The 14,154-nt window shown below is 48.4% G+C and overlaps 1 protein-coding gene across 8 annotated transcripts in view; it reads left to right on the top strand.

The window, feature by feature from the left end:
• Gramd1b (GRAM domain containing 1B) overlaps window positions 1-14,154 on the top strand; it is a 237,937-nt gene that overhangs the window by 182,228 nt on the left and 41,555 nt on the right. The window contains exon 1 of one of the 8 annotated variants that reach the window (XM_013346231.2): window positions 5,248-5,622. The exons of 6 other annotated variants lie outside the window; for them this stretch is intronic. In XM_013346231.2, the coding sequence (XP_013201685.1) occupies window positions 5,573-5,622 (50 nt within the window). In that variant the 5' untranslated portion in view covers window positions 5,248-5,572. Of the gene's footprint in view, window positions 1-5,247; window positions 5,623-14,154 lie in introns of those variants that run through there. One more of the 8 variants, XM_013346232.2, reaches the window with a different exon arrangement.

Raw genomic sequence — 14,154 nt, 5'->3', positions numbered from 1 at the left:
AATCATTGATGAGTATTTTTTAAAGGAACAGAGAAAAATAAGTCATAGGAGTGAAAGTCACAGATAGAGTGCCCCCTCCAGTTAGAAGAACACTAGCTGAATAGTCTTGTGAGAGAGCCCTTAGATTTCGAGTTCCTCCAAGCGGGTGTATGTGCCTCAGCCTCAATGTATGTAGCCAGTTCTTGAGATGCTGCAAGGCTAGGAGACTGCCCATTAGCTTCCTGCCCGGGACGTTCTAATTATAGCATCCCTTCAGCGCCCTCTACTGGCAAGACCTAATGCTACGTCTGCTTTCAAAGGAGAAATGTTTCAGGGAGCCATTCCACCATCATAAGGCAGGGCAAGGAAGGGTGAATTTCGAGCCAAGGGGCAGACATCTATCTGATAACTGGCCAGAGTAGGAATGACGAGACAAATCTTCCAAGGTGTCTTGTGCTGTGGAATCCTACATCAAATTACATCATCGCATGCCTTTTACTTGAGCAGGTATTTTTGGAAGCAGCAAAGGATGGTGAGAAAACTGATTTGGGGGTGAGGCCAGACTTCTGCTACTCAACTGTCCACCCAGTCTGAAATAAAACTTTTATAATTTATAGCAAATGTGGTCAAATTCGTGTCCTTGTCTCTAGCATTTGAAAGATTCTTTGTAAACATCAGGTCTTTTCTTCTTCCTCCTTTGGCATACCCCCACGGACTTCAGAACCCTCTTAGATGGCCGTCTGCATTTTACAGGTACACTCGTGATTGGGGTGATGAGCTAAGACGATCAGGTACGATTTTGCTCTGCATCATCCCACAAAATCGGGTCCAGTTAAAATGCCTGAGTGCTCCTTCTGGCAAGTCTTCATTGTGATGCAAATAAGATTCATAGATATAATAAGACTCAGCCTGTGATCACAGCCTCTCATTCTTGTCAACAACAATTAAGCCTTGAGGTGAGCAGTATTCCGTGTGGACAGCAACGCAAAACAGTCGGACGTTGCTGAGGTCGGTGAGGCTGTTATTTGGGTCAAGAGGATTTGCGGACACCTTTTTTTTTCTTTCTTTCTCTAGAGAGCAGTCTGGAATGTGCTTTCAGGATACCGCAGGACCCTGTGAAACCTCATTTTCATTGGGCACTTGAGGCTGTTGTTTGTCCCCTCTCTGCGACGATTTAGTTCAGGAAAGGCTATCAACTTTACCACAGTTTCCTAAATTAATTTACAGGAGAGCAATTTGGGCACTTAGGTAGCAATAGCTTAGCTGTTGACATGTGGAGACCATCACTCCTGTGAAAGTCTCTCTAGTTAGCCAGGTGGTGACTCAGCGTAATTGACAGGTACCCTTAGTAAGCAACCTGGGCCTTGGGAGAGGCCAGCAGCTGCCTCTCTTCATGGAGTGTGATGAGAAGGGGTCAGCCAGGGGAGGCAGGTTGGGTGCACTTAGATAGATGCTCTGCTGTTCAGCAAAGCCACAGGACCCCACCTTTTATGGTTATCTGAAAAAATGGAAATTATGGGCACATATCTTTGTTGTTGGTAGGATTGCATGAAATCATTTGCTTAGCAAATTGCATTACACATACCCCAAACGAGGAGCTCCTGTAAAGAAAGGAAAGCTTACCTTCTGTAACACAGTAGAGCAGAGTCTTTGCATGGCTTGATATGTAAGTTTCTGAATGATGTCTGTGCTGTTTCCTTCTTGGGCAGAGCAGTCAAAGAACATGTTGGTGACGTATTGCTTTTTAGTGACTATATTAAGGACCAAAAGATCTGAAGTTTCACGTGATTAGCTCCTTAGAAGATGTAAAGGTGTGACTCAGCAAAGCCTGCTTTGAAATTACACTTGTCTTATCCCTGACCTTTTAACTAGTGTTTTCAGTAGAAACCATAAACATGCTATGAGTTGGGGCCATACAAGTGAAAGATGAATCTGTGTATTTATAATAGAGATGGGAGAGTCCTTGAAAAGTCAGCATGGTGTGTTCAGAGTCACGTAGTAAGGGACTGGGGAAGGCTGAACAAGGACGTGGTTATCTGACCCACCAACATCTTGCTTACTATCCTGATGGAGCTTTACTCTGTGCAAGTATTGACTAATCATCCTAGGTACTCTTATGTGCTGGAGATAAAAGAAGGAAATGGCCTAGAACCTTCCTGGGAGGTAAAACCAGCAGAAAGAACACAGGGTTTGCATTTGACTTAGGAGTTCTATACTTCAGCTTGTAAGGAATACAGTGGGAGATGAACCCAACTCTGTGGGTACTTTCACGTGTCTTTATTTGCTTCATTGTCTTTTAAGTGTTAAATGTGTTGGCATGTGTGTGTGTGTGTGTGTGTGTGTGTGTGTGTGTTTGCATGCATGCGTACTATATATATGAGCCCCAGATAGGGGTAGTAGAGTCATCTGCTGAAGAGTGCAGTTCAAACATCCAGATGTTAATTTTGGATTCAGATTTAACCTAAGCTCAAGGCCCTTCTGTGGAGTAAGAGCAGAGGCAGGTAGGAGGTAGAGCTCAGGACAGAAGGAAGAATGAGTTGAGACAGTGAGCGTTTCCCTTGGCATTGCTAGTTTGCCCTTCTGTGGAACTGAGACTCCCCTACGTGACTGAAGTGGAACCAGACAGTCCAAACCCATCTGCTTCTTTGATCCCACAAGCCTGTTATTCTATCAGCAGGGCGTAGAAGGAAACGGTCTTGAAGAGACTTGTCGTGATGAGGCTGCAGACCGGGGACTTAAAGAACGAGGTCCTCCCTCCCCCCGCCCAGATGCTCAAGAAGTATTAGTGCTCAGCATGAATTTAACGAGCAGGACACAGGGGCCCCAGTGGGTCACAGTGATTATCCACCTCCGGCGTGTCTCCCGGGCACTGGGAGCACATGGACCAGTGCCATCTCATAGGAAGACCCAGATAGTAAGAATATACCTGTCAGCCCACTTTGTCTAAGGGACAAAGCGTGAGCATTAGGTAGACCCACACAGTGTTTTCATGGGATCACTATATCAGAATCTCAAGGGATTCAAGGTTGGGATGCAGTTGTCATCATACTCCAGGTATTACAAGCACACCTAGAGCTTTGGGCAGTACTGCTGTAGCTTGGCTTTGAAATGTCCCCCCAAAACCCACACAGTGAAGGAATGTCCAACCTGCGGTGCTTTGAGGAGGTGGGGAGCCTTAGGGAGGTGAGGCCTTACTGAAGGCAATTTCAGGGTCTCAGCCACTCTCTCTGCCTTTGCTTCCTGCCACCCATGAGGTGAACAGGTTTCTTCCTCCTCACACTGTGCCATGATAACACCAGTGACCATGAATTAAAACTCCTTAAACAGAGCCAAAGGAACCCTCTCCCTTCTGAAGTTGGTCACCTCAGGTATTTGCAGTAATGGAACGGAACACTAACCTGGAAAGCTGATGGTCATAGGTGTAGTAGTTTGAATGCAATTGACCCCTATAAGTTCAGATGGTTGGCACTATTGGGAGGTGTGGCCTTGTTGAAGTGGGTGTGGCATTGTTGAAGGAAGTGTATCGCTGTGGGGGCAGGCTTTGAAGTTTCTTTTGCTTAAGTTTCACTCAGTGTCACAGTCCACTTCCTGTTGCTTTCTGATCAAGATGTAGCCAGCACCCTGTCTGCCTGCGTGCCACTGTGTTCCCTACCACGAAGCTAATGGACTGAACCTCTGAATTGTAAGTCACCGCCCTAATTAAATGTTCTCCTTGAAAGAGTTGCTGTGGTCATGGTGTCTCTTCACAGCAATAGAAGAAACCGTCACCAAGACATGAGGTCTGAGTCAGGTGAACTGGATTTCCAGTTCAGTCTCTGCATTGCTTACTCTTCTTGTACTATGACAGAAACTGGGGCATGAAACAACTTTTTTTTTTTTTTTTTTTTTTGTTTTTTGAGACAGGGTTTCTCTGTGGCTTTGGAGCCTGTCCTGGAACTAGCTCTGTAGACCAGGCTGGTCTCGAACTCACAGAGATCCACCTGCCTCTGCCTCCCGAGTGCTGGGATTAAAGGTGTGCGCCACCACCGCCCGGCAGCATGAAACAACTTAAGTGACGACGGACTTACTCTGGCCCACAGTTTGAGGGGATACAGTCCTTTGTGGCAGGGTGAGCATGGCAGTCAGTTCCACAGCCGTGAGAGCATATGATGGCCTTGGTCACATTTGGTGAACCAGGAAGCGAGGACCTCAGCCAGACGTGGAGCCAGCCTCTAACTCCTAACCCTGTGGACCCATGTCTGACAGTGAGGCCCCATGCCTAGAAGGTTCTCTGCTCTTCCAAACCAGAGCCAACAGCTGGAAATCAAGCTTTCAAACCCAAGAGCCTGTGAAGGCCATAGGAAACAGCAGGCTCCTTCTTGCCTTCACCTTTTCTGCGACTCAGTGTCTTCATCCGTTAGGTGGGCTGCAAAGCCTATTCATGCGGCTGTCTGGGGAACCGGATGACTTCACGTGGACGTGTGCTTTGCCAGCGATGAGTGGTTTGAAAGGTATTCGCTAGCACAGTGACTGAGTAGGATGGCGGGCGGGCGGACGTCCTCCTGGGGCGCGTGTGAGGACTGCGTCTCAGTGAACGGATGGAGAGACTGTAGTTTAGAGAGGCGCAGCCTAGGGTATGAAAACTCAGACGACCCCACTTTGTCATGAGGGCAAGTGCTTAGTGTGGGTGTCACTGTTCCGTGTGGGAGAGCCTCACCCGCTCAAGAGGCCAGCATGGCGTTCTCTTACCTCCCACGTCTGGGAGGTGCTGTCCTGAACAGGTCCTCGGCCACTTTCTTGTGCAAGATTCTGGTCTCCAGTGCTGCCTTCCTCCTCCCTGTTCCCAGGGCTCAGGCAGGGAGAGCAGCTGTCATCCTGCGAATGACGACGCAAACCTCTATTTGGAGCTCGGCACCTGTGTTTTTTATTTGGCGTCACCTCCTTGCTACGAGTTGACCTAATAGACAGCACCTGGGAGCTGATCGGCGGCAGCAAAGGGAGCAGAGGCTCCCGGGTGCATCATCTCGGGTTTTGTCAAGATTTGGGGATGAAGAGGAAATAACGCCTGCAGCCCCAGTAGCTCTGCCCTCCAAGCTGGCATGAATAATTGAGAGCTGGCAAGCTGACTGCACCAGAGAGTTGCATTATGTAAACCGGCAGGCGGCGTGTGCGTGTGCGTGTGTGTGTGTGTGTGTGTGTGTGTTCCTGCTTGAGAGGGTGTGTGTCTGCTGCCTGTGCGCCTGCGTGCCCGAGCTTAGAACAGCTGTCTGTGAGGGAGTCGGAGTCAGAGAGGGAGGGAGGGAAGAAAAGAGAGAGAGAGAAAGAGAGAGAGAGAGAAAACGCAAAGGGACTTTTCTACCGCTGCATGGCCACACCAAATAACAGCCACTGAGGGAGGTGGGGGGGGGGTGAAGAAAATAAAAAGGGGGCCATGCTTAAAATTCCAGAGCAGTACGAAACAGCAGAGCAGGAGAGCGTCCCCAGCCTATGTAAGCTGTGTCCCCTGTCCCCTCCCCAGTAGACACAGGGCTTTTGGATGGGCATGGAGGTGAGTGCCCTCCAACCTCCTCAGGGCCCCTGCTCCCTGCCCCCACCCCTACTGCCCCATGCATGAATGAATGGGTTTTCTGCACTGCACTCTGCTGCGTTCCTAATGGCTTCCAGGTTAGTGCCACCTCGTGCTGACGCTTGTGTGTGTGTATGTCAGTCTATCTTTGTTTCCTTGTGGGAATTTTGGGAAGTGGGCGGTTATGTCCTGGAGTAGGGTGGGGGCTCTGGGGGCCTGGAGCATGGACCTGCCTGTCTGTATGCTTTCTCCAAGTGAGGCGCTGGCTGCTCAGGGCTGCCAAGAACACAGACCTTCTGAGGCAGAGTAAATCTGGAGTCCATGTTGTTCGCTTCTGTTCTCTGTTCGGGATGGAGAAAGCAGCCAGTGTGACATCATGCTGCGTTCCTTTCCCTACCTGGCCTTGCCTCCTCTCCTCCATCCTCCCCACCTCTCTCTCACCAGGAGCACTACCTGGGTTGACCTGAGTGGTTCACTATTGAGAGGCAGCCCTGGGGTAGACTGGAACTGATGGGGTCCCCTTTGCCAGTGAGACTTAAGAGAAGCACTGTGACGTGAGCTAGGTGGTCAGGGGATGGAATTAATGGTGCGTCATGGAGGTAGCCAGGAACTGCTGGGGGAGGCTGGCCAGACCATGTGCTCCTGGTTCCCACCCACTGACTTCCTGTGGGTAGGAGGTGACAAAGAGGGGTGACCAGGGAGATAGGGACAGATAATGCTTATTCCAAAGGGAGAGGACCAAGCACCATAAGGATCTGGTCAACAGAAGGAAAGGACGCCAGAGAAGCAGGCAGCTTGTGGCTGGGGAGGAAAGGAGTTTGCTTCTTCTGTGACTTAGTCGGTACTTGGTTCAGAGATTTGCCATATGTTTTGAGGAAACAGACACCGGGTGTCTGCATCTTCATTCCCCACCTCCCCGCATTGGTTGTTATTGGCTTGCTTTAGAGAAGTGGGGGTGGGGGGTAAGGGACTCAGTCATCTCTCTCTGGCCTCAGCCAAGAGTTCAGCCGGGGCTGGGGGAAGCGATCTCTGTTCCTCTGTTCCTTTGCTAGCAGACTTTTCTGATCCTTGCCTGTCCCGCTTCTCCTGACCGCTGATTTTGAATGGTGGGTAGCAGTCCCCAGCTTAGCAAAGTCTGGGATCCGCAGGAGCAAAGCTGGCCTAGAGACAGGGAAAGGGATGTTTCGTGGAGCTGCCTAGGGCAAGAGAGTGACAGAGCCAAGGCCATGCATAGAAAGTAACACCTGAAGACCTTGTCAGTGGGCGATGAGCCGAGAATCTGCTGCTGGTATGGTTAATGTGGTAGACACTGAGTGATTGGAAACTTGATACCAAGTGAGGACAGAGCAAAGGGTAGGAACTTTTGGCATCTTCGCTTCTTCCCTACCCTTCTGGCCCGAAACATTTCTGCTGCCACAGACAGCAAGCAGGCAGCAGCTCTTCTCAGTGTTGGGTGGTATTCCTGTTGAGGACAGGTTCCTTGTCTGGGGACACAGGCAAAACAGACCCATAGAAAAGATCTTTACAAGTTGTTCAGTGTCAGAGCAGGCTGGTAAGCTCTTTCTGTAAATCTTTAGGCTTTGCGGGCCCATGGTCACTATCAGAGGTAGCCAAGTCTTTCTTAGACAGTGACAGTCGTTCTGAGTAAAGGAGCATGGGTGTGTTCACAATAAAACATTTCTCTGGACCTCTGAAAGCTTAACATGCTGCAAAGTCTTTTTGATTTGTTTGTTAAAAAAAAAACCTATTTAAAAGTATGTAATCTCTGAAATCATCCCTGTAAGAATTTAAGGTCCACGGTTTTGCATCTAGCTTAGAGATACAGCCCTATCAGCGACTGAGAGTGAGAACTGGGTGACATCATCATCAGACCGGAACTCAGGACCAGCCCAGTGAGGGGAAGTGGTGAGTGGGTGTGTTCCTTGTAGGGACGCACATCAGTACGTGACACGTGTAGACACCCCTACCCTCATCAAGGATGAGGAAAAAGCAAGAGCCTGGAGGCCCAAAAGAGAAAATGACTAATTCTAGATTTCCCTGGTTCTGAAGATGGCTCTAAAAATAGGTTTGCGCTCTGATTTCTAAAGCACATGGGGGTGATCATTCCTCTCTATTCTGAGTCTGTTGGACCACTTCTGCACGGTTACAGCCATGTCTGGGCTCACCAGTATATTGGGGCTCTGATCAATCAGATTCAGCCAGGGGCTGGCTGAGGGCTTCCTTGTCGTGTGCTGTAAGAGGTCAGCATGTGTAGAGAGGCATCGGAACTGTGTGAAAATACCGCTTAGAAAAGAAATTCGGATTATACTATGGTTCCTAGGGTAGAACTTTGGTAGGAAGCCACAGGAAATAGTTGGAGCTTTATCTGAGTTATTCAGAGGTGAAACAATTTGCCAAACGATGGCTTTCGTCTCTTGTCTTGTTCTCTAACAAGTTTTCTAGTGCCATGTGAACAGAGATTGCCACTTGGAGATTCAGCTCAGGAGGGAGGTGCCCTGCTTCCAACATGCTGGGTCCTGGGCTTGGTCCCCAGCACCGCAAATGCAAAACAGCACATAAGCAAAATTCGTATGATATGTTGTTGGAGAGAGAGAGATGGTGGTTTTTAATTTCTGAGGCTAGATTTGAGGAAGTAAATTTCACTTTAATGAAGTCAGTAAAGCATGAAGAAATTACATCCTAGGATCCAACCTCAAGTTTGGGAAAGCTGTAAAGAAAAGAAAGTGGTATTACTAAAAAAAAAAAATGTGTTTTTAAAAATACTGGGTGTGGTGGCACAAACCTTCAAGTTCTTAGCGCCCAGAGAGCAGAGGCAGTTGGATCACCATGAGTTTGAGACTGGCCTGGTCTACATAGTAAGTAAGTAGCCAAGGCTACATAGTGGTGCCCTGTCTCAAGCAAACAAAACGTTCACAAATAAACAAATGCTTCTTGGCTGTAGGAAAGAAGTCTGGGGTTTTGTGCTTTGAGTGTGTTTTAAATTGGGCAGATGAACTCTCCCTCTAAAAGTCCTCATTATTCTAAGTGTCCATGGTTCTACATTAGGATTTTATATAAAATATACATGTGTACGTGTGTGTACATATATGTGTTTATGGCATATACATGACAGACAAGAGGATGATTTTGGGAGTCTTCCTCTATTATCTACTACCTCATTTTTTTTTTTTTTTGAGACAGGTTCTTTCACAGAACCAGAAGCTCGCCCTTTTAAGCTAGGCCAACTGACCAGCAAGCTCCAGGGTTCCATGTGTCCAACCTCCAATAATGAATGAGGTTACAGGTGTGTTTTGCATCCCCATCTAGCCTTTCCTGTGTGACTCAGCTCTCTCACCCCTTGAGCCAACTCTCCCCTTGGCATCATTTTGTTTGGTCACTGGCAGAAACTATATGAGAGCTGGGTTTGAATTTGAGGGTTCCATTGATGATTAATAGATATCCATACCAACGGGGTGAGAGCAACGCCACGGTATGCTGTCCTCTGTCCGTCTACCTGCTGGTGCAACTGTCCGTGGTGGAGCTTTCGTCTGCCTCAGTCCTGTGGGAATCTCCCCTGCAGATGTTGTCCTGATCAGACACAGAGAGAGCAGTGATGCTGAGCTGACTGTGGACTCAGATCGCCTGCATCTTGTTTCTGCAGGCTTTGCCCAATTTAGACCTGAGTCCTTCTGTCCCAGGGATGCTGAGGCTCCCAGTGCTTTGCAATGTGTTCTTTCCCAGCCTCCTCTCACATCTCTGTGTGGGTGAGGAGAATGCACACTCATTTTTCCTCCAACAATTAAAGCTGAAGCTCAGAGTAGAGGAGTTTGCCATGACATCATACCCAGGGAAGGGCCTGAGTCAGAAAGGCCAGCTTTTCTGATGTACAGTTCCATGGTCCTTCCGTTTGGCTGGACATCACCAACATATGCTGATGAGAGATGTTTTGATTAAATCCAAGTAGTTCCTGTTATACGATGTTAGCTAATTGCACGGCAGTCTTGTTCTCCAGATTGGAAATCCTTAGTCAGAGATGGTATTCCTCAGGTCAAGACGTGATCTGATAGGGAACATGTTTTCACTGATGGATGGGACAGGATGCGGTGGGTTGAACGGATGTGTGTTTGCGTGCGTGTAGAGTCCAGAGGACAACATGTGTCCTCCGGTGTCACCCTCCAGGATGCCATCTTCCTCCTTGAGACAAGGTCTTTCACGGGCCTGGAATTCAACCATTAGGTTAGCCTAGCCTGCCATCTAGCTTTAGGGATCTTTTGGCTTCTGCCTCGGCTGGGGGAAAAATCAAAATCTGATCCTCATGCTGGTGAGACAAGGACTTTATTGGCTTGTCTCTATCCGCTATCCTCCCCTCACCTGTCCCCTGAGCCACATTTATTTTGCTGAGGCTGGGGGAGGGGCCCTTGATGAGCAGCCCCAGAAGGAACTGGAAATTCTATTCAGTTGAACTCCTCCTTGCCTTATTTGACTAGCTGGCGGTCTTCCTGTGGACTGGAAACCTTTTCCAAGGGGCTTCCTGGGATAGCTTAGCACCCGCATTTTACAAGGTCCCGTACTCCCGAGCCTTGAAGATTCTGAAATGGTTTGGGTAGAGTTGTACTTAGATTTGACAGAGACTGCTAGAGCCAAGTTTAAAAAGTATTGTTAAGTCCCTACTCCGTGCCCAGTGTCTTGTTTGATGTGTGGATACAAAGAACCATGACCTAGTCCCTTGCCCAGTAGGCCCTGGGAGTGAATTGGTGTTACAATGTTAGAGGTGCTTAGAAAGTCCTTGCTTGCTGATGCTAACTAAGTGAAATTAGCTTTATTTAAAAAAAAAAATCAGAGGGGTGGGAAAGGGAGGGAGAGAAGGAAAGAGAGAGAGAAAGAAAAAAGATCATTGATATAGCCCCTTTAAGAGACATCCTACCTGCCTGCATGGGCCTATGAATACTCAGTTATTGAAACTCACAGCCTGAGGTCCCCAGAACCCTGAAGACAGAGTTCCTGCACTGAGTGGAAGTGTTACCAAGGCCCCTTCCAAACTAGGCTGTTAAGAGACCATACAGCCAGCCCAGCAGCACCATACCCCAGTCCTTCAGTACTTGCTCTTTTGAGAACGCTCTCAGGGGGTGAGGCTGTAACCCACCAGCACGTTGTGTCTGTGATTTCGATATCTTCTGTTTTGTTTTTAAGTCTCTGTTCTATGGAATTAGAGAGTTGTACAGTGACTATACTCTCTTTTGTACCTCTGCCACAAGGAAGGCGCAGGATTTAAGAACAAGGTCCAGTTTCCTCACGGGGGATTTGCATTAAACTTTAAACCCCTTTTCACTCCATGGGCAATTACAGGAATCCCTCTCCGTTTGGGATGCCCTGTCCAGGTTTATTCCTTTTAAGACTCCTTCAGGTAAGGCAGCTCATAACCTTTTAACAGCCAAGGAACACAGGTTCCCAGAAAGATTTCTCAGGGGCACCAAAGAGCTCAGAATTTTAAACCCAGATACTCTGATGTCTAGACAAAATGACAAGGCCAGCCAGGAGTTTGGAAGTGATGTCATATTTCAGTTTTTTTATCGATTAAGAAGTCAGAATAAAGACTGAGTGCCGGAGTTATAAAGAAGGCAGACTTGGCCAGCTTCACAAAGGTATGTCGAAGAGTGTGCTTGAATGGATAGCCCTGCTGTCATTTAGGGCATGCCTGTGATCCCAGCGTGTGGCACTTGTTCTCGTAGAGGCATTGGGAACTTCTCTAGAGACAGGACATCCCAATGGTGTTCATTATGGTGCCAAGCAGTGAAGGCACAGAAGCCTGACCAGGAAACTGAAAGGAGCGACGGGGTGAGGATTCTGGGTGGACCGCAAGGCCACTTTGGATGTTCCAGAGAGGTAACACTTTAATTTTGATGCAGCGGTGGGAAAGGAGCCAATGCGTGAAACTTTAGAAGGACACAGAGGTCAAGTAGGGACCGCCAGGCAGAGGTGGACATGGGTTCGAGGAGAAGAATGACCCAGGAAGGCTGGGAAAACACAGGGATAAATGATAAAAGATGAAGTAGGGAAGCCATCTTGATGCTTCTGGGTAGTTGGTCATTAAGGACTTGCTGTAGAGGCTCTGAGTCTTTCTCTGAAGAAAGTGGACAAGGAAGTGGTGTGGATTGGGTGTAGCCTGTGACTGTGTGTTCTGCGGCCTGGCCTCTGGCTGCTTCTGTAGCACGCTCAGTGGTACTCGTGGTGACCCTAATTTGTTTCTCTTTGAACTATCCACAAAGATATCAGTAGCCCTGGCTTCCCCTTTGCCCTGGAAGGACCCAAACAAACTTATTTTGTTTTTATAGAAGAGGGGGAAAGTGGGTCAGCCTGTTTTGGCATTTCAGGCCTGGAGCCCCATTGCCGGCTCTGGTCTCCATGGAAATGAAAAATAGCGTTTGTCATGTCTGTTCCTGGTTTGAATTCCAAACTCTGGGCTCAGCAGGCTGCAGGAAGGCCAGGCAGTAGGGAGTAGGATTTCCAACCATTGTAAAGAAGGGTCCTTCTCATTGGCTTGAGCACGAAAAGGCCTTGCCCTGACCAACCCTCTCTCTCTCCATCACTTCTCCGGACCATGAATGCCAGTGTCAGGGCAACTCAAGTTGTGCTTTTCTCTCTTTGGCCCAAGACTTTATATGGACCATGCCCGTGTGACAATTGTTCATCAACAGCTAAAGTCATCGATCGCTAAGACTTGGCCAGCAAGTGTGTACCTAGTGGGGATAGGGCTAGATGATCTGATAGTCACCTGGCAGCAAGGGTTTAATGGCCTGTGATACCTTTTAATTACTTCATAGGATTTTTTTTTTTTTTGGAAAACAATTTGAAACATTCTTTGTCTTATTTTTTTTGGGGGGGGGGTTCTGCATGTATCTGTTTGTGTGCACAGCTATACATAATGGTGTCCAGAGGTCAATATCAGATGTTTCCCTTGATTGTTTTCCGTCTTTGAAATAAGGTCTCTCACGGAACCAGGAATGTCCTCATTTGACTGGACTGTTGGCCAGCCAGCCCAAGGGACCTTCTTTCTGCCTTCCCAGGGCTGGAGTTACAGGAACACATTGCTGTATCCAGTTTGTGGGTGCTAGAGATGGAACCTAGGGTCCTTATGGCTGTGCGGTGAGCACTTTACCAATGGAATCATCTCCCCAGCCTTGGATTAGAATCGGCAAAGAGGAACCAGTAAGTGAAGCCTGTTGACCACTGGAAGAACCCTGAACTATTGACACCCAACCCACCGAGGTGTCATCAAGTCATTCTGAAAGGGTGGAGGGAGCTGTCTGTGTCTTTCGGTCCCTATCTCTTGAAGCGGTTAGAGAGTCCCATTAGGTGTCAGGAGGAGCCAGCCTTTGTGTCCCAGGGGGATAAGTGTACCTCCTGTAGGCTACCTGTCACCATCGCTCACCTACCCCAGGTGATCACAGCTGCCCCACCCGATATAATCGGGCATTCCTCCCTGGAGGGAACTGGCTCCAGGTGGAATCCTGCCAGGATGAGACTTCAGGTTATAGGTATATAAAAAACAGGTTCCCTGTGACCACAGGGAGCTCTTTGCATGAAAGACAACAGTACATTCTCCATCCTTCCAGCTTCAACCCTATCCAGCGTCCTAAAAGTGTATGTTGGTGCTAAGTTCCTGAGATGTGTCTTCGTATTCATCAGCGAAGACTGATTTTTTAAAAATAGTGATTGATTCCTCCTGAGGATGATGGGGATGTCAGGGGAACTAAAGACCCCACTGCGGTTTGTGATTTGTGACATTTGCTCCCATCCATGAAATCCTAGTGGTGGCTCTGCCCTTCCCACCTACTGTGCTGTGGTATTTGGTGGGTGCAGACATTAGATTCAGAAACTGCTAATGTACAAGCAGGAACACGGGGAAGGGAAGACTGGCCATCCTCAGTAGTCCTCCCTGGACTCTGAATTTGGAACTGGTGTAGGCGGACAGGCTTCCTGATGGAGGCATTTGCAAGCAGCATGTAAATTCTCTGCAGAGTGTTACATGTACACACCTGTGGCCTTCCTGTCTCAGACACATGACCACAGGCTATGAGGGTGACTGATTCCCATGGATATTTGCAGTGCGGTTTTGGAGGACTGTTAATGAGACTTCAGACTCAGCATTGAGATGCGTCATCTGTGGGTCAGTACAATAAACAGCTTTTGCCCGATGCTGTGAGTGGCAGGGGAGCGTGAGGGGCCTGAGGGTGCTAGTGGTAATTACCAGGGGGACCAAAAGCTGCAGGGGGTGTCCCATCAGGTCCCATTGGGTCCCATTCTCCTCTACCACCTTCTCCTGCCTGTGTTCCGTCAGTTCTACTGCTGCTTTCAATGCGAACAGGTCATACCATGAGTTCAAAGTGAGTCCACCTACCTGTGGCCTTAGAAAGAGGGCTCTGTGACCAAGGACACACAGGGATATCAAGTATTTTCTCATTCCTTCAAAGTCATTCCTTGGACAATGGCAATGGGTTTTTGATCCTACTGCACGTACTGGCTTTGGGGGAGCCTAGGCAGTCTGGATGTTCACCTTACTAGACCTGAATGGAGGTGGGCGGTCCTTGGACTTCCCACAGGTCAGGGAACCCTGATTGCTCTTCAAGCTGATGAGGGAGAGGGACTTGATC

The sequence above is a fragment of the Microtus ochrogaster genome, chromosome 5 (assembly GCF_000317375.1).
Source record: "Microtus ochrogaster isolate Prairie Vole_2 chromosome 5, MicOch1.0, whole genome shotgun sequence".
Classification (NCBI taxonomy): domain Eukaryota; kingdom Metazoa; phylum Chordata; class Mammalia; order Rodentia; family Cricetidae; genus Microtus; species Microtus ochrogaster.
The sequence above is the reverse complement of the archived record's forward strand: the minus strand, read 5'-3'. Positions and strand labels throughout refer to the sequence as shown.